Source organism: Mchenga conophoros, linkage group LG7, assembly GCF_057382185.1.
Source record: "Mchenga conophoros isolate Kocher_MC1m ecotype Shallow Benthic linkage group LG7, M_conophoros_male_GT1.1, whole genome shotgun sequence".
NCBI classification, from domain to species: Eukaryota; Metazoa; Chordata; class Actinopteri; order Cichliformes; family Cichlidae; genus Mchenga; species Mchenga conophoros.
The window spans coordinates 23,618,052-23,638,349 of record NC_140532.1 but is presented as its reverse complement, the minus strand read 5'-3'; the positions used below and the strand labels follow the sequence as shown (position 1 = coordinate 23,638,349).

At 40.8% G+C, this 20,298-nt stretch overlaps 1 protein-coding gene across 2 annotated transcripts in view; it reads right to left on the bottom strand.

The window, feature by feature from the left end:
* lrrk2 (leucine-rich repeat kinase 2) overlaps window positions 1-20,298 on the bottom strand; it is a 35,825-nt gene that overhangs the window by 9,778 nt on the left and 5,749 nt on the right. For both annotated transcript variants that reach the window (XR_014893438.1, XM_085282998.1), the window contains exons 7-31: window positions 18,654-18,785; window positions 17,499-17,618; window positions 17,006-17,166; window positions 16,843-16,922; window positions 16,643-16,749; window positions 16,319-16,448; window positions 16,087-16,211; window positions 15,259-15,386; window positions 13,767-13,911; window positions 13,386-13,525; window positions 12,775-12,900; window positions 12,175-12,345; window positions 10,873-11,137; window positions 10,174-10,362; window positions 8,835-8,950; window positions 5,467-5,539; window positions 4,388-4,581; window positions 4,047-4,297; window positions 3,793-3,941; window positions 3,488-3,581; window positions 3,185-3,371; window positions 2,913-3,094; window positions 2,596-2,819; window positions 2,369-2,496; window positions 394-612 (exon numbers count right to left, since the gene is read on the bottom strand). Coding sequence is in view for 1 of the 2 variants with exons in the window: in XM_085282998.1 (XP_085139124.1) it covers window positions 394-612; window positions 2,369-2,496; window positions 2,596-2,819; window positions 2,913-3,094; window positions 3,185-3,371; window positions 3,488-3,581; window positions 3,793-3,941; window positions 4,047-4,297; window positions 4,388-4,581; window positions 5,467-5,539; window positions 8,835-8,950; window positions 10,174-10,362; window positions 10,873-11,137; window positions 12,175-12,345; window positions 12,775-12,900; window positions 13,386-13,525; window positions 13,767-13,911; window positions 15,259-15,386; window positions 16,087-16,211; window positions 16,319-16,448; window positions 16,643-16,749; window positions 16,843-16,922; window positions 17,006-17,166; window positions 17,499-17,618; window positions 18,654-18,785 (3,836 nt within the window). In the remaining variant the exon portion in view is untranslated. The remainder of the gene's footprint in view (window positions 1-393; window positions 613-2,368; window positions 2,497-2,595; window positions 2,820-2,912; window positions 3,095-3,184; window positions 3,372-3,487; window positions 3,582-3,792; window positions 3,942-4,046; window positions 4,298-4,387; window positions 4,582-5,466; window positions 5,540-8,834; window positions 8,951-10,173; window positions 10,363-10,872; window positions 11,138-12,174; window positions 12,346-12,774; window positions 12,901-13,385; window positions 13,526-13,766; window positions 13,912-15,258; window positions 15,387-16,086; window positions 16,212-16,318; window positions 16,449-16,642; window positions 16,750-16,842; window positions 16,923-17,005; window positions 17,167-17,498; window positions 17,619-18,653; window positions 18,786-20,298) is intronic.

Sequence of the window (20,298 nt, the reverse complement as noted above, 5' to 3'; positions counted from 1 at the left end):
AGGTTTAGCTAACAACTCAGTCACCGTGAACTTCACCTGCTCCCCGGCAGGTTTTCTTCAACAAACTCTGAGTGTCTCTCTAACTGGTTCCCTCCTGCACCTGAACCAGCAGACAGACACCTCCGATTCACTTCCTCATGCTTAAAGTCACAGCTCAAAGACCTGACAAATTAATTCATTTGATGAAGCTTATGTATTGTTTTTGTCTTTTCACACACACAGAAATCCCAGTTAGGCATGAGTTTGCTATGCCTAACCTCTGCACCTTTCCCTGACCTAATGATGATTTCCATCGAGGTCAAAGAGAAGCAGTTAGGAAAGGATGATATGAGATCATCTTTTTGAATTATTCCAAAAAGATGATCTCCTTAGTCTCCTTATGTTTCCTTTTACCTTGAAGCTGGTGACCTCCCGGACAATGGCCTTGCGGAGTCTGGCGATGGCATCTGAGTCCTCACAGACTGAGACCATGTAATAATCCCTGATAATAGGGAAGCCTTGGTGGGTCAGGAGCTCCTGTCTGATTTTGCTCAGGCAGTTCTGCAGCTGTGAGTCCTCACTCACATCTGTATGGGTTCCCACTAGAATGACTGGAGACAGCGGTGCTACTGCCTGAAGAAAATAAACAAATGAATAGAAGATACATTAAAATATCCAGATGAACTGTTAACTTACAGTGGGGCAAAAAAGTATTTAGTCAGCCACCGATTGTGCAAGTTCCCCCACTTAAAATGATGACAGAGGTCAGTAATTTGCACCAGAGGTACACTTCAACTGTGAGAGACAGAATGTGAAAAAAAAATCCATGAATCCACATGGTAGGATTTGTAAAGAATTTATTCGTAAATCAGGGTGGAAAATAAGTATTTGGTCACCTCAAACAAGGAAAATCTCTGGCTCTCACAGACCTGTAACGTCTTCTGTAAGAAGCTTTTCTGTCCCCCACTCGTTACCTGTATGAATGGCACCTGTTTGAACTCATCATCTGTATAAAAGACACCTGTCCACAGCCTCAAACAGTCAGACTCCAAACGCCGCCATGGCCAAGACCAAAGAGCTTTCGAAGGACACCAGGAAAAGTATTGTAGACCTGCACCAGACTGGGAAGAGTGAATCTACAATAGGCAAGCAGCTTGGTGTGAAAAAATCAACTGTGGGAGCAATCATCAGAAAATGGAAGACATACAAGACCACTGATAATCTCCCTCGATCTGGGGCTCCACGCAAGATCTCATCCCGTGGGGTCAAAATGATCATGAGAACGGTGAGCAAAGATCCCAGAACCACACGGGGGGACCTGGTGAATGACCTGCAGAGAGCTGGGACCAAAGTAACAAAGGTCACCATCAGTAACACACTACGACGGCAGGGAATCAAATCCCGCAGTGCCAGACGTGTTCCGCTGCTGAAGCCAGTGCATGTCCAGGCCCGTCTGAAGTTTGCCAGAGAGCACATGGATGATACAGCAGAGGATTGGGAGAATGTCATGTGGTCAGATGAAACCAAAGTAGAACTTTTTGGTATAAACTCAACTCGTCGTGTTTGGAGGAAGAAGAATACTGAGTTGCATCCCAAGAACACCATACCTACTGTGAAGCATGGGGGTGGAAACATCATGCTATGGGGCTGTTTTCCTGCCAAGGGGACAGGACGACTGATCCGTGTTAAGGACAGAATGAATGGGGCCATGTATCGTGAGATTTTGAGCCAAAACCTCCTTCCATCAGTGAGAACTTTGAAGATGAAACGAGGCTGGGTCTTCCAACATGACAATGATCCAAAACACACCGCCCGGGCAACAAAGGAGTGGCTCCGTAAGAAGCATTTGAAAGTCCTGGAGTGGCCTAGCCAGTCTCCAGACCTCAACCCCATAGAAAATCTGTGGCGGGAGTTGAAAGTCCGTGTTGCTCTGCGACAGCCCCAAAACATCACTGCTCTCGAGAAGATCTGCATGGAGGAATGGGCCAAAATACCAGCTACTGTGTGTGCAAACCTGGTAAAGACCTATAGTAGATGTTTGACCTCTGTTATTGCCAACAAAGGTTATGTTACAAAGTATTGAGTTGTATTTTTGTTATTGACCAAATACTTATTTTCCACCCTGATTTACGAATAAATTCTTTACAAATCCTACCATGTGGATTCATGGATTTTTTTTTCACATTCTGTCTCTCACAGTTGAAGTGTACCTCTGGTGCAAATTACTGACCTCTGTCATCATTTTAGGTGGGGGAACTTGCACAATCGGTGGCTGACTAAATACTTTTTTGCCCCACTGTAAATGCTGCCCTACTGCAGACTCAGCTCAGATCAGGCCAGGAGAATGATTACAAGTTCACAGACTTTTATTTCTTATGACTAGATTTACTTTGATGTTGAAGAGCCAAGGTTTGAGAGCATCCACTTGACTAGTTCCCTTGCTGATGTTGTAAACTACCAGGTAAATAGCTCTGGACGTCAGGAAGTGAGGGTGAGAACCACTGAACTCCTCTCCACCTGTGGGGTAAACATACGGGTAGGGCCTCAAAATCACAGCTGGTGTAATAAGATATCCAAATGTCAATTTCTCTTTTCAGATTTTACAAGAGGGCCAACCTGAAAAGTCCCAGACATTCAACACCATTTTCTTCTTGTCTCTTTCCCTGACGGTCCAGTCGCGGACGTCAATGCCAAAAGACGTCTGTTTTGAGTTCAGCTGAGAGCGTTTTAGCTTCATCAGCTGCTGGATCAGGCTGGTCTTTCCACTTCCTGCGTTCCCCACCACGATGAGCTTCATCCGATAGTATGGCACCGCCTTCTTCAGCCGCTGCTGAAGGAACCTGACAGGAGAGTATATATGGTTCTTTATACAAGATAACATAAAAAACAAACAAACAAACAAAAAAAGCAGCAGAATGTCAACCCCGCCTGACCTGACTATGTCTTTTGTCTTGCTGCCAATGAGTTTGAGATCCAGCTGCAGCTGAAGGCCATCTAGTGGCAGGTCCCACAGTCTGCTCAGTTTTCCCATTTCATCTGGGAATGAGCGCAGGTTAGTGTTATGACTCACATCCAGGGAAGTCAGGCCTTCCAACAAGCCAATCTGGGGGGGGATCTGAATGCAAACAGCACAACCCTCAAAGACAACCCTTTACAACAATGTGTTGTTTACATTCTAGAAAGTGCTGTATACGCTCTCTTTTACCTCAGTGAGCCTATTGGCACTTAGGTGGAGTTTCTCCAGTCTGGTCCATTTGTGGATAGGTCCACTGAGATCCAGAGTCTGTATGCAGTTCTGACTGAACATCAGCTCTCTGATGATGCTGGACACCCAGGACGCCGGGCCAGGCAGGACAACGATGCTGTTGGTTCTCATATCGACTGACCGTAACCTAACAGGACGGATCGTGCAAGTAGAGAATCAGAATCTTTGAGGCTTTTTACAATTTTATTACTGATAGAACTTTTGAATTAAAATATAAGAACAGAAGGTGAGGATCTGGCTTACACTGGAAGTTCAAGTACAGCCTCGGGGATTGATGCAAAGCTATTGTTTGCAAGTTTTAGTGTCATAACCTTAGCTGGCAGACGGGACAGGGAACCTGGAGAACACAAAATAATGTTTCTACTTTAAAAAATATGATATAAATACAAATCAATCATTCTTGAATAACTCTAAATTAAAAACGTCTGATGAAACCTGTAGCATGAAGCTCTTTTTTCACTGTATGTTTAGATAGTAAAATACTACCCAGACTGAACTGATGGTGAAAGAATTAGTGTGGAATTTATCAGTCAGTTGGTAATACTCACGGAGTTTGTTCATAGAGACATTAAAGGTTTCCAGTTTGGGGCAGCTGCTCAGGAAATCTGCAGAAATATTCTCCACGCTGTTCTTGCTCACATCAAGCAACTTAATCTCAGGCAGACAAAGAGGTGTGCACAGCTCAGTGATACAGTTTCTGAAAAGAAAAGAAAAAATCGTCTTTACAATTCTGCAAATGACGTTTGTGGATCCACGATAAGATTGTTTGATGTAAAACTATCAATTTCCTTAAAAACCCTACCCTTCCATATAAAGCTCCTCCAGCGTATGCAGGTTGCGGCCCAGCTCGAAAGGGAATGTGGTGATTTTGTTGAATGAAAGGTTGAGCTGCTTCAGTGATGGACAGGTAACAGCAGGGTCAAAGGTCAGCTGGGGGCCAACGCAGTTACGAGAGGCGTTCAGCATGCTCAGCGAGGGCAGAGACAGCAGCTCCTGTGGCAGCGACTGGAGCTGATTCCCCTGCAGGTCTAGTCGAGTCAAATTCTTCAAACTCTGAGTCAAAAAACAGAAAGAAAAAAAAATGTAGCCCATATTTTTATCTTTTAGTTCTTTTTATTAGTGCAGATCGAATGCAGACCTTACCAAGCAGAGTTCAGAGGGAAACTTGAGCAGACAATTATAGCTCAGGTCCAGACGGTGGATATGCCACAGCTGCTGCTGGACAAAGCCATCGTTGAGACAGGACAGGGAGTCCAGCTCATTCCCAGATAAGTCCAGCAGGTGGATCCTCTCTTTCTCTTTCGGCAGAGCAGCAGAGTTCTCGGCAGACCCCAGCACTGACAAGGCGATAACAAGAGCAAAAGCAATAGTTTCATTACTTAGATACCTTTTATCCAATTAAAACCAATACACAAGAGCACCAGATCCACTTCAGGTATGATAGAGAGCTGGAAAAACACACTTGAAAAAAGTAGCTAGGTGTGGACCAGGAGTCATGCCTGTTGACCTGTCACAGCGCCACCATTGCACTCAGTAAGTCTTTTACAGTGTGGACAAACAAAAACACAACAGCGTGTGAAAGACAAACTGCTGCAACACAAAACATAGCAGCAGCACGCTGTGGTTTTATAGTTACAGAAATAATCTTTGGTCAGTGATGACGGGGGCAGTCCCTTCACGACATTTCGTGACTAAGACCATAAGCTCGTGGGACTGTTGCTCTTCAAGTGGTGGGTTAGAACTGATGCTATCGTTATTGCGTGTTACTGTGTTTCTCAGAACAGTGTCGAGTTTAGCAAACGTCCACAGTGTCTGAGGCTACTGTGGTAAAGCGGGCACCTAAGGACAGCGTGTATTAAGTTCAAATTAAACGGCATTCCAGGATATGGAGCCAGTTTTTACAATTCAAAGCTGCCACAGTCTTTAAGAATCTCATTTACAAAAACAAGCATTGTTAAATTTTGAATATTCCTTATTTTACGTGATGTCTTTAAGAAGGAGGTGTACATGCTTCCAGCATCCTTTCAAATGTGGATATCTTAGTGTCACAAACGGAAGTGTTATCCAAAAAAATAAGATGAATTCATGGAATAAGTTGCTGTTGTCCATGTATGATTTTATATCATTAAAAACAGGATCAGTTATCGAAGAAAAGAAGAGGCAAAGAAGAAAAACAAAGGAGAGACAAATATCAAAGATCACAGATCAGATTTTTCAGATACCTTTCTGACTCGAGCTATTCCGTCCATATCTTCTGCGAAGAGGCTCAGTGTGCTCAGTCTCAGTCTGACCACTCTGGACATACGAGCACAAGAAAGCTTCATATCAGAGTTATAGCAGAGACTGTTACAAAAGAAGGGACTGCTTAGGGAAGTAAATCTCAGAGTCCAAGAAAAGACATTTTTAGGATCATACTTTTTTTTTTTTTTTTCTTTTTTTTTCCCTTTTTCCCTTTTATTTTCACAAATAGTACATAATTACATAACATAATACAGTGTACAATTCAAAACCAAAAAAATAAACAAACAGACAAACAAACATAAAACAAACAAACTGATAACTAAACACACAAAAAAAAAAACAAAAAAAAAAACAGCTCAGTTCCATTACAGTGGTAGAACTTAAAACAAAAGAAAGGACTTATGCTGACTCCCCAACCCCAGCTTTACTACAAGAGATATCTGCAGTCAGATCAACTTTAGATAGCCTTTTTACGCAAGACGAAGAGCTTAACCTTACGTTTACTAGACAAAGATTTTATGAACATGGAAACAAACCTGGAAAATACTTGGCATGCCTTATCAAGAAAAGATCTCAAACACAATTTATTACAGTTATTTGTGATGCTCAGAATGAGCGCGTATATGATAGTAAAACTATAAATAGCATTTTTAAAGAATTTTATTGTAGACTATATACATCTGAACAATCAGTTAATGCACTGGAATTAATGGAGGATTTCTTTTCCAGGCTTAGTCTGCCTACTATAACAAATAAACAATAGACTACCCTTAATGCTCCCATTTCTAGAGAGGAAGTACTAAATGCTATAAAAACTTTAAAGAACGGCAAAGCCCCAGGACCTGATGGTTTTTGTAGTGAATTCTATAAAGAATTTAGTGAGCTGTTAATAGACCCGTTACTTAATATGTTTAATTACTCGTTCTTGCATAATAGATTACCTCAGACTCTAAGGGAAGCTAATATCTCTCTTATTTTGAAGAAGGGGAAGTGCGCAGAGTCTTGCTCCTCTTATAGACCGATAGCTCTTCTAAATGTGGACCGGAAGATACTTTCTAAAATATTAGCTACTCGACTCGAAATTCTTTTGCCTGTAATTATTAAAGAAGATCAAACAGGCTTTATAAAAGGCCGTAATTCTCGTAATAATGTCAGACGCCTTCTCAATCTAATTCAGGCTGCTCAGCAAAGGAACATAGGCGGTTTGGTGCTCTCTCTGGATGCTGAAAAGGCTTTCGACCGGATAGAATGGACCTACTTATTTTATACTTTAAATAAATTCAGTCTTGGTGATAATTTCATTAAGTGGGTAAAAATTTTGTATGATAATCCCCAGGCGTCCATCTTGTCTAATGGATTGAAATCAGATAGTTTCCCATTGTATAGAGGAACGAGGCAAGGCTGCCCACTGTCACCTCTTTTGTTTGCCATGGCTATCGAACCATTAGCCGAGGCTATAAGGACGACATCTGATGTACGGGGTTTGCAAATCGATTATGAGCATAAGATCAGTTTATATGCAGACGATGTTTTAATATTTATTTCTGATCCAGAGACATCAGTACCGGCTTTACTTAACATTATTGATACATTTAGTCAATTTTCTGGCTATAAAGTAAATTTGACTAAGTCAGGGGCTATGCCAATTGGGAGCTTTAATTCAGTGCCAACTAGACCGTTTTCTTTCCCTTTCAAATGGTCCCCCACAGGTTTTGTATACTTAGGGATATTTATAACTCCAGAATTTAAAGAAATGTATAAAGCAAATTTTTCCCCTCTGTTCGAGAAGGTAAAGCAAGATTTGGAGAGATGGAATTCCCTACCTGTTTCTTGGCTAGGACGTATAGCTTTGATTAAGATGAATATTTTACCTCGATTGTTATATCCTGTCCAAATGATTCCGGTTATATTTTCAAATAGAGTGATGAAGGATCTGAATAGTTGGCTAAGCTCTTTTATATGGAGCAAACGTAGACCAAAACTTAAGATGGCTACACTGCAGCTCCCAGGTTCAGTAGGAGGTCTAGATTTACCAAATATTAGAACATATCAATTGAGTACTCACATGAGTTATATTCATGACTGGGTCACAAATAATTCACACTCTATCTGGTTGGGGATTGAAACCTCTCTTTCAAAGTATCCATTAAGGGACCTATTGTTTTTCAAGAACTTTAAAGATATTAGATTGAGCTGTGATAATCCAGTCACACTTAATACACTTAAGGCCTGGCGGTCAGTATGTCGAATTGAGGGAAGGTTGAAGCTAACATCTATGTTTACTCCTATTGTGAATAATCTTGACTTTCAACCGGGGATGTTTGATATAGGATTTAAGGAATGGAAGAACAAAGGAATTCAGAGACTGAGGGACTTATTCTCCGATAATGTAGTTATGCCATTTGACCAAATGGTTGAGAAATATTCTCTCCCCAAGCATGACTTTTTCCGTTACTTACAGATAAGGCATTATATTTTGCATAGTACTAACTTTAGTGAGAGTCATGAAGTCTCTCCTGTTGAAAAATTATTATTTTTAACAGACAAAGAGGTACCTGTGAAGATATTTTATAAGGCTTTATATTCTGTACTCTCAGGGACGTCACAGAGGCTTAAAGGCAAATGGGAAAAGGAATTAGGTATAGTAAATGATGATGAGGAGTGGGAAGATGTCTGGAGTTACGCCAAATCAATATCAGTTTGTAATCGTACCAAAGCAATACAGTTAAAAATTATACATAGAATGCACATATCTATGTTTCGCAGACATCAATATAATCCTACCCTTTCACCCATGTGCCTTAAATGTAAGACAGTAATTGGTACCCTAACTCACAGCTTCTGGTCATGTTTGAAATTGCAAGAATATTGGTCTAATGTGCTATTTGAAATGGAGAAGATTTTCGGTTGTGAATTGGAGATGGACCCTCTGTCTCTCATACTGGGCCTCCCCAGCCGGCGATTAATATCCAAGAATAATAGGAGATTGTACTGTGTTCTCACCTATGCGGCAAGGAAGAATATACTACTCCAATGGATTTATGAAAAAGTACCAACTATTAAAGGTTGGAAAAGAGTAGTGTTGGATTTAGTGCCACTGGAATATCTTACATGTATATTGCATTCAAAAACAGATCAATTCTTTAAGGTGTGGGAACCATACTTGAACTATGTGGAACCTGATGTTTCTAATATTATGTTACAAGGATTCTCTTGAGTGTTTAAACTGTAATGGAACTTTAGGATCATACTTTAAAAAGCGATTAAAAAAAACAAAAAAAAACGGCGATGACAAGTTAAATTTTAGGGCCAAAGCATAAAATACCAAATGTCTTTTAACAGCTCTTACCTCTGCGCTGGCATGTCTGCGGCGGCCCTGCTTCCTCCTTAAGGATTCCCCCCTCAGCTCCTCTGATGAATTGTTGTACGGCTTTGGAGAAAGAGCGCCAGACAGCGAATCGCTTCCTATAAAAAAAGATACACGCAGTAAAACATGAGTGCTTATTCAATACACTTGCAGTATATTTGAACCCTAATCGTTTTTACAGGGTACCAATCGTCATGCGATATGAAATTGTTGCCAACTAGAAGCCGTATTCTCTTGCTGCTGTCACCAAGGAGGTTGTGTTTTTGGTCGGGTTTGTGTCTCGTTCTGTCTGCAGACACTGTAGCTCAAAAAAGGTTTCTAAGAAACTGTAATTCTTACAAGTGTGGTGTGCATTTTACTGTATTAGTATTGTATAAATATCCAAAATATAATGTCACATTTGACCTCTGACCTCTCCTTCAAGGTTGATAGATTGATCTGAAGGTTAAAGTAACAATAATGCTATACAGAGCTGTTTCTGTGTGCTGCCCCTGAATCACATGAAAGATTGAAATTGTTTGACTGAACCATATTAGCTTGTTGCATCTTAAACTGTCAGGGAACAAAGCAGCACACTCCATGCATTCATTAAACATGCCCATGTGCTCATAGTGTGAGACACTGGTGATCATTTACAGATGTGCTTTTAATGTGTAGTTCTTAATCGAGTCCATGTGAGACCTCCTTTTGAGGCAAAAGGTCACTGCAAACTGAACGAATGGGTCACTGAGACACCGCCACTTCACTACAAATAGGCCGAGTCTAATCGCAAGTAAAAACATACATGTACAATGAATTACTCTGGCAGTGGAAAATGAAGGATTTCCATGTACAGAATGTTCAGCTGTAGTTCTGAGAAAACAACAACGCTGCTGGAGAACAATGCCACTACAGTGCAACCGATTACTGCTACTTAGAGCAATGTTAGAATTATACAGTCTCTCTGAACAGCATGCAAATCTAATAATCAAGTGTCAGTTACGTGTCTTGTTTGTTGCCCGTGCTGGAAGTTATCTAAAAGAGAAGTACAAGTAGTGCTCCAAGTCCGTTTTAGATAATATTAGGATAATATTTTCTACTCTTGGCTCTGTATAATGTTACTGGAATAGATAACCCAGGCACAAAACTCTGGCTGTGAGCACAGCAGCCCACACACAATGTTGTTGACAACTCTGGTTTATGAGGAGCACTAATCAGACAAAACTAGGTTATGGGCAGTGGGAATGGGAGAAGCTACAGTGTTATATAGCTACAGAGTTCAAGAATATGAAGCTGAAATGCCCTCTTTAAGAAAGGCAGGTGAAAATCAGCATCCCTTTACCATCACTCTCCATGTCATCGTTGAAAAACAGGCCGTCTTCCAAAGAGGTAAAGCTGAAGCTGGAGTCGTCGCTCTCATCAGAAATGTAGCCAGAGGTCAAACATGGGTCAGTCACTGACCGAGGGGGACAGCTCACACTTTTGGACCTCTGGAGAAACTGGATGTACTTTGCCAGACTCGTGCCCTTAGCTTGAAGACACAAAGATATTCAAATTAGAGCTGCTAATTGAATCGATTTCCTCTGCAGCTTTTTTCCCATCATCCAATAAAATCCTCATCAGAGTTTCCAAGAACAGAGAGCATCCTTAGTGTGTCAGATATGTTGTTATGGTTCTGTTATGGTTCTGTGCGAGTGCTGCTACTTTTCACTTTATACTTATTCCCTTAGGTAGTAATATTTAAAAAAAAACACTGCAAATGTTTCTCTTGCTGTGGATTATGCACAGCTACATGGAATCACATGACATCTGGATAACCTGCGAGCATATCCAGGCTTTTATGTCATCAAGATAAGTGATCTTATCATAGTGGAATGAAAAAGCATCAAAACCAGTGTCTCTAAGCAGACAGCGCGGGGGTGGTCTTTGTTGGGATTTGGCTCTATATAAATGATTACATTCAAACTCCTTGTTTTATCTAAAAAACAAACAAACATAAAATTGTGATATAAAATGTAAAAACTCAGCAGTTCTTCCTCACTGTTGTTGTAGCGTAGACTGGAAGTTCTGCTTCTTTCGGCCAGCAGGGGGCTCAGACAGGCAGCATCCAGACGGCCTAGCCTGAAGCCGCCCAGGCACAGGGCATTGTTGTTGAGGTCCAGACCCAGACGGCCAAGTAACTGGATGACTGTGGGCCCGTCACCCCTCTTCACGCTCACGGCCAGAGCCCTGCGGAGGTGCTGCTCGTGGCAGCCTCGGCTTAACAAGAGTTCCACCAGTTCCAGAGGTCCACCTCTCTCACAGACCTGAAAAAGACAGGCCATGATCGAGACTGAACTGATTGTCTTATTACAGATTATTCGAGCATGACTGGGAATTGAAAAACACATGAGTGCTAGTATTATTAGTAATGAAGCTTAAGTATCATCAAACACTGTACCAAAAAATTCTTTAGTAACTCCAGTCTTATCCATGTCTCAACCCCTTACTCTAAGAATGATATCACGAATGCAAGTCACCGAAAAAAGTTTCCTCCATAAGATCAGCTCAGCCTTTTAGAAAGGGCGACGAGCCTGGACATCCAGAAGGAGCTCACAGTGGACTTCCTGCTCCTTTGTGTTAAAATGAGCTAATTGAAAAGGTTCAGGCACACAGACAGGATTCCTCCTGGGCACCTCCCTTTGTAGGTTTTGTAGGAATATCCGACTGAAAGGAGAACCTGATGGTTGCCCCACAGATTGCTGGAGAGATTACAGAGATTACATCCTGTCATGCCTGGGAACACCTAGCGTTCCAACATGGGAGAAGGACAGAATATCCTGCTACTGTGACGTGTCTTTGGAGAAACAGAAGAGGATTAATGGATGGATGGATGGATGGATGGATGGATGGACGTACATAATATGTAGTGCTGAACAAAAAAGTAAAGCTGAGGCCTGTCAGAAAAATCAGGGTACTCCTTATGTACGACGTCGATCATGATTGGGACATACACATGTGGGGTTCATCCTCTGGGGAAAATGAATGTCTCCTCTAGGTTCAAAGTCACAGTTATTAATCTTTAAAGCAATGGAAGAGCCACTGTCTATTGAGACAAAATTAAATGGGGACCACTGAGGCTCAGGCAGAGCGGGTCACTACCAATGAGACGGTCTGTGCATCAATCCCTCGGCTCTTATGGTCCATGTGTCGAAGTATCCTTGGACAAAATGCATCCATAGGAGAGTAAGTGTGCATGTGTGAATGTCAGATAAAAGTGCTTAGTCATGGGTAAAAGCACTGTATGCCTGTGTGTGACTGAGTGAACGAGTCAAATCACTCTGAAACCATCGTGACCTCTGACCTGGTAAATGAGAGACTCATTTTTGGTCTTCTTGTTGATGTCAGCTCCCAGCTCAATCAGACACTCAGTCATTGTTGTATCTCCATCCATGCAGGCCTTTTCCAGCATGCTGTAGTGCAGCTCTGAGTCGCACCACATTTTAGACAGAGCCAGGCACACCGACTTCCGCAGCTGATCGCAGACAGACAGAGAGACTAGGAGTCAGAAAGGGCAGCAAGTCTGCTTTCTAGGAAAGCATGTCACAGGAAATATTAAACCAGCAGACAATGGCTTAAACGATTAACGTAATGCGTGGTCATTTGTGTTCACAGAGTAGCCTGTGTTTCAACACAACTGCTTCCTGATATTGGGATAGAGACTATTACCCTTGATCTTGCAACACAGGAAATAATAATCATGAGTAAGGAAGTAATTTTTTTCAAATTACTGGTCAAGTTTAAGTGTCTAAATAAAAAAGGTCAGATATTTGGAATCAATATCTGTATCTGATGATGCCTAGTAGAAAACATTTAAGATCAAACTGATCACAAGGATGTGAACATGTGTGTTGAATTTTAAAGAAATTCATTCAGTTGTTGTTGCTGCGGTGGTCTAACTTACTGGGCTGATGCTCTGGTCAGTCTCTTCTCTAAGGCACTGGAAGATGTGCCTGTCAAAGTCTTCTTTCTGCAGTTCAGCAGCTGCTCCTGAACAGGCGTCCAGCATCCTCAATGCCACCTGTAAACACTGCAAACCAGACAGGAGGAGAAAGTTTACGAGGGCAACACTGTCAGTACTGCCTTTAACAAGACACACAGGGTAGAAATTAGCCTCAAAGGGCACAGCATCCTGCCTTTGAAGGCTTGATTTAAGATCAGATCTACAATTCTGTGACTGTATCACTGTATCCAGACGGCTAGCAACCAATTACATCATAGCATGTGTAATGGCTATTAGCTGAGCTGTCATCCAAATGTGAAAAGTAGGGATTTAAATATACATAAAAATTGGTTATTAGCGTTTTTTTTAAAAATTGGTTATGTCTTTAATCGTATAGGATAGGATGAGATAACATTATGAAAAGAAGAACTCCGTAATTTACATTCTGTTCAAATGGGAGCTCTAAGATTTTTTTCTTCAACCCAATAATGTAATTTTTTTATTTTTAATGAAACTACAGGGCGGGTTTATTACGTCATGGCGTTATATCAGAGTAGTAACACTTGGGTCACCTTTAGCAGCATCTCAGAGTCTTCTCTGTACTGAATGAGAGCGGTAACCACAACGGAGGCCAGTACAGGTACGATCATCCTCGAGAGCTTCTTCTTGGACACAACGTAGGTAAGCAGGGTCAGCCCCCAGTAGTGTATCTCTGGAGAGGGCAGGAAATTTAGTGCGAGTGTAGTTATTTGCCTTTAATAAAGTTCTGTTGAGAAAAAGCTTTGTGTTTTTTGTTTTTTTTTCTTCAGGCAGCTAAAGGCAGTAAACACAGATTTAATGAAGTGAACAAAGGGATTAGTTCAGCTATTCCTAAGTGAAAAACTACACCCCGGATCTCCCTGCAAATCATGTTAAGAGAAAGTTTGGCATTTTTTACAGTGACAAATGTGTACCTCGTTCCTGCGGGAACATTTGTAGTGTATGCAGCACTGTGTCTATCGCCCCCTGCTGGCACAGAAGATCCACCGCACCAGAGCAGTCAGCCAGAGCAGACAGCACCTTCAAACCACATGTTTGAATGGCTGAGCTGCTGATGAACTGTACGCACGTGCATGCATAGAAAGGGAAGAGAGACCAAAATGAATTACAGATAATGCTGCATTAAGTGTTTCTCAAGTGTTGCACACATCAGCATCAGCAGAACGTTAGTAACAAATATAAATGTGGTTATGTACTACTGGCATGGATGAAACATTAATTAGAATAAAAGTTAATGGATATATATCATTTTAGCACACCGTGTAATATATAATGACATAAAACAACTTTCATTAATCTGAGCTTTACTCTTATTCTCTTTTGTCCTTTAGAGTACACTGAAATGCTCAACAGCAGACAGGTTCATGATCTGGGACTCAGTCTACTAAGACTAAGAGAAGTTTCTTGGGTTGTAAAACAAATAAAAATCACATTATCCTTAACATATTTGTCTCAAACGTGAAAGAGCCCCAGTTTGTGAAGAGGAATAGACACAAATCCAGCCTAAGCCATAATCTAGTGTACTTTCTGCGCATCCTAAACACAGACAAATAGGAGGCTTGTGTCAGGAAGCACATCCAGCATAAAAACCGTCATAAATCCAATATACGGATAAAGCCACTGTGGTGACCCCTTGGAAATAAAACAACAGCCAAAAGTACCCTGTTTGAATGCTCATTTTGAATGATTATGCCTTCTTTAGCACTCTGGGTTTCAAATGCACAAATTATTACGTTAAATAAACTGCTATTCAGACATTATTCTGCCACAGATGTCACGGCCTTTGGCAACAGAGTTTTTGCTGTTTGTGTTCTTTTAAAACATAATGAAGCACAAAAAACGTATTCAGTTATTAGTCATTGTGTGAAGTCGCGACTTCTTTATCATAAAACACTAAATATGAGACAAATGACTGTTTAGACTTGACAGACGTTCACTTCCTCGATGACATGTGGTGTCTTTTTTCTGGTTTTTACTCTTTTCCGAGGCTGATTCAGTCAGTGTTTATCATCCACACTCAAGCATAAAGACGGACATTTTCAACGTCCATACCAATATGAAAACTGAGAACAGTGTGTGAATGTGAGAGTGAGTGAATAGTGGCATTGTAAAGCGCTTTGGGTGCCTTGAAAAGTGCTATATAAATCCAATCTATTATTGTTATTAAATCTTTTCAGAAATGCAATCACAATCCTTCTGATCTTCTAGTTGCAGAACAGGCTACGATGCAGTTTATAAAACGAATGGGTGAACTGTCGTTTCATTCAGGCGCTCTGCAGCCTGAATAATTTTCTCTTTATTGAAAAAAAATCTCTTAAAAATAAAACCCGATTAGAATCTCCAATTGGGCATTTCAAAACAAAACCAAAATGCTCAAAATGTTGAAAAAGTGTGTGTTGCCCATACCCTGTTGAGAGCTTCCAGGTAGAGGATGTGAGCTCCTTCCACCACACACTGGTTTTTCAGGACCTTCAGAGACACGTCGGCCATGTCGGGATCTGCGACTGAGTTGCCGTGCTCCCTTAAACTCCTGTCTGAGAAGGAAACGAGTGAGGACAAGGACATGAGTAAACACGGACCCTCAGACACAACCGAAAGAGTTTTTTTTTTTTTAAATATCACAGGGCATAAGGATTACAAAGAATCTGTCTATTGTTTTTTCTCGTATTCATACAAACTGAGCCAGGCTACTTGCCAAAAAGGACTTACAATAGATACACACTTGTTTGCCAAGCAATCAAATACAATGAACCATGCACGTTCGTCATATAAAGGTCTTACCGCCTTTGCATAACTGCAATGTGAAACCAAAATGAACTGGATCAGATATACACAAGAGAACAAAAACAGGAACCGTGGTTTAGACTCTCAGATGTGAAAAGTCCCTTAAATTAAAGAGCACATGTAGCAAAATTCCATAACAAAAATAGCTGATATGCTCTGAGGGCTGCAAAATTAGCGAATAGATGCGATTTCCTCATTATGAGCAGCTCATTTCACATTACACTGTGACTTAGTACTAGTCAAAATAATACTCATAAATTATATTCTCCATCTTCCTCTGGGACGAAGCTTAGTGCGGTAAATAAGCTGCCCTGTTGGAGAAGATGGGAAAAAAAACTTTACTTGTGCGACCATTAACTTTTGTTTGGCAGGTCACCTCTGCGCACAAACACCACACAAAGAACACGTCGCTGCTGGGAACGGAAGTGAGAAAAGAAAACAAGAGCGTACCCGGGCAAAGGAAGACCAAGCTGGCTTGCAGAGCCTCCAGCTGAACCTCGGGATTAAAGTTATGAAACTTCATGGTGCTGAGGATCTGGTTCATGGCCATGGTCAACTCATCCAGACTGGCGGCCCTACAAATACAGGGAGACTAGTTTCAAAGCTTGTGAGAAACACTAAATGCTCTCCTCAGTGTGTCTGAATTTTTTCATCGTAGAATGTGAACCGTCTTCGTTCGCACCTTCCCTGGAACAGCAGGTTTAACAGTTTGCAGGCACTGATGGAAACCTCGGCTGAGTCTGAATGTCTCTTCATCATCTCCACCAAATTCACATGAAGGCCACTTGACAGCAGCAAAGAGCGCATCTTACCTGCAAACAAAGCAAACCGGTTACCGTGGCAACAGCCAAAGCAGCAGTGTTTTTATATTATATAGAGATATATACATAGCATCTGTAGCATAAGCTTTTATTACAGGCTGCAGGCGGCAGTTTCAGCACAGACAAACAAACAGATGTTGATCATAACTGCATCTCTGCACACCGTGTGGAAACGTGAGACTCACTGTTGTTTGCGATGAGTGTGGCGATGGCGCTGGTAGCAGCGTTAAACACATTGGGAGACGCAAAGTGAAGCAGCATGGCCGCCATCAGCTGTCTATAAACAGGAGTCCTGTGGAGCAAATACCCAAACGCCATCATTACATTCAGTTCTCGCACAGATTCAACGGCTATGAACGCACGTGTGGAGATGTCACTGTGTCACCTTTCATCCTGCTCTTCTTCTAGATGGTTCAGTGCAGCTCCGTGCAGAAACAGACTGTGAATGGCCCAGCACGCAGCTTCCTGAGACGGTACAAGTGATTTTTAAATAAGTTCAAGTCTTCAGGAGTACCATGTAAAACTCGAAAGCCAAACGTTAGACAGACCTGAACATCTGGCTCATCTGCGTGGAGCTCCAGTGCAGTAAAGCATTCCCTCATCCAGCTCAGCTCCATGTCCTCCACCTGCCCGTTACCCCTGTTCTCCTCCTCCTCTCCTTCCTCCAGACCCTGCTCGGCCACCGCCTTGTTCTGCACGATGGTTGCAGCTAACAAAAAGGACAAAGTCTGTGTCAATCACTGTGTCATTTTTGCAGAATGGAGAAAGGTCAAGAGACAGTTGCATTTTAGTATCATCTGGTTTTTACCACAAAGCTTGGCAACTGCTTTGGGTTATTCGTCTGCGTCTACATCTGCTTAAAAACAGATGCAGGGCTTGAAGACTTTAGTGAAATAACTAAGCAAACATCACGGTTATATGGAAAATGTGCTGCTTCTGAACTCCAATATTTCAAAAAATGTGCAACATCACTATATATTGATGTTGAGTTTAAGACCATCACACGTCCATTAAATATAGTTTGTGAATGTGGGTCCTCACTGAGGTTAGCCAGGCAGGACAGAGCAGCGGCTTGCAGCTTGGGGTTGTTAGGGAAAGTCTGACAGGCTCTGACTGCGACTCTGTGGACACCATTCCTCACCAGGATGTCGTTGTAACTCTCTGCAAGACACCATAAGCCGAGCACCCAGAATTAATACTCTGATTACTTTGATAACTCTCCTCAATCTTCATCTGTCATCTGAAAAAACACGTTAGTTTATCCGAACGAATGAAATCCAAACACTGCTGTGTTGACAGTGAGGATTCAACAAACAGTGTTATCATTACTAGTGTTATTCATGAGTTATTTATTAACTGTACATCTGAGAGCTGGACCCATTTAACACTGTTTTTTTAATTTTATTTAGTTTGTATAGTTAACAACAATGATACTTAATAATGTTCACTGTTGGCTCAGAAATTGAGATAGATAGATAGATAGATAGATAGATAGATAGATAGATAGATAGATAGATAGATAGATAGATAGATAGATAGATAGATAGATAGATAGATAGATAGATAGATAGATAGATAGATAGATAGATAGATAGATAGATAGATAGATAGATAGATAGATAGATAGATAGATAGATAGATAGATAGATAGATAGATAGATAGATAGATAGATAGATAGATAGATAGATAGATAGATAGATAGATAGATAGATAATGTTTCTACAGTCGGCAGGTGGGACAGTGGAAGTTCCAGATGCTTGAGTTACCACTCTGTTTAGTTCTGCTCTCACTCTTCATTTACTTTTACTTTCACTTTCGTCAGCTGTGCCATTTAATTGAGGCACAAAAACTGCTGATAAAACAACAGCAAACAAAACAGTGAGTGGGAGAATGAGCTCAGCGATCACTGAGAAATGTTACTGAAAGACTAATTTACCTAATTAACCAGTATATAATATAGTATGTAAAATGTCTACGTGGATGTAATTCAAAAGTCTTATGAGTCTAATTCAATAGCTCTTATCAGCTATGATAATACACAAATTAATATTCTGCATTTGAAGTGAAACACAAAAGTGCACAAAACAAATCTGCATCCACAAAAACAATGTCAGTACTAAATTACATTAGAGGAAGAAGAAGGCCATAAAAATATGATTAAAATATGATTCTTCTCCTTTTCCACTCGCTCTGACCTGAAGTAAACCTTTTGAACAGGCAGCAGGCCTTCTCCTGCAGCTCCTCCACCTCAGGGAAAGCATCCATGGCAGCGATGATGGTGCTGTAGCACCGAGTGCCCCCTGACATCAACACCTCCACGTTACTGCCTGCAAAAGACAAGTACGCAACTCCACCTGAGTCTTTGAGTACTGCTGAATTACAAATAGCACAAAACTGTAATGAGTAGTATAAGACACTTACATACTAGCTATAAATAAGATTTACATACTCGACCAACAACAAAATTATTTAAATTTTTTTTACATATTCCATACAGAAATCATTCAGATCTGAATCAGCTCAAAATTAGATTATGCATAAAAGTAACGCACCATCTTCTGTACAGTCCTGCGTATTTCAGAGAACATCTCTGAAGTGCGATCGGTTCATTTCTCTCTCAAAAATATTAACTGCAGCTTCTCAATACAAGCCAAGAATAACTGAAACGGCTGAGATGGGAGCATAGCTGATCCATCTTCCACTTCACTCTAAGAGTAGTAGATGGAGTAGCTTAAAGTACATCTACTTATAAGTCATATTTATAAAAGGTACTGAATGAGTTACGGCCCTTCCAGGCTCATTTGTGATGTTGCCTAATCTCCCCTGCCTTACAGCAGGTACGACAATTTGCAGCTGACTCCACTTAATCAGGTTAAGGATTATTTAAGTTTAATCATTAATATATATTTTGTTCCTATTTTCAGCTCTCTGTCCTTTTTTTTGACTCACTCGGACTGTTACTGGTACTTTCCACCATTCTCCTGGACTTCCTGGCAGCATAACAAAAGTCTCTTTTAAACAGTGTTATCTTTGCAGAACTTGCTCTCCAGGCAGCAGTGAGTGCCTGCTTTTAAAGAGTGCAACCTCTGGGTTTATTGCAATGACCAAAATAAAAGGAATCCCAATTAGAAGCTACTGTTAATGTTAAGTGCTTTTTAAGTTGAAGATAAAGTAAAATATCTCATCAATATCAGAGAAAATACCAAAATAGTGATCAACTTTAAAATCCTTTGGTAAATTGTCATTGATGATCGTTTTCATTTTAAATTAAATATATCGACTTCCCGTATAAGACACAATACATGATCGTTAATTCTTGGTGTTACAGATTAAACAGATAAGGGGCCGTAATAAAGTTGGACAGCAAATGCCCTCGATCTGTTCTGGCCTCCTAACTCACACCATTTTAAATTATGGATAACTCTTTGGAAGATGCCATAAGAAATAACAATAATAATAATAATAATAATGCAATCTTTGTAATCCTAAAAACAGGATTCGGACTTCCCACATCCTGATAATTAAAATAAATTTCATGGAACTGTAGGAAGTCTCCAATTCAATTATCTGCTGCATTCGTAACATGTTTTACTGGGAAATATACTTCAGAGAGTCTTCACTGAATGAGCTGCTATGTTTTCTCACAATGACAATTTGATGTTTTTCTTTCCAAACATGCACGGCTATCCTGTCCCACAAGTTCTCAGAAGGACACTTATTTTACTCCTATTTAATGGCATTAGAGGGATAATGGAAATTAAATCAAGAGTCCCTAAAAAGCATTGCAGTGACATCACGGTCTGATGGTCCATCTACAAATGGACCATGCGAGGTTTTATG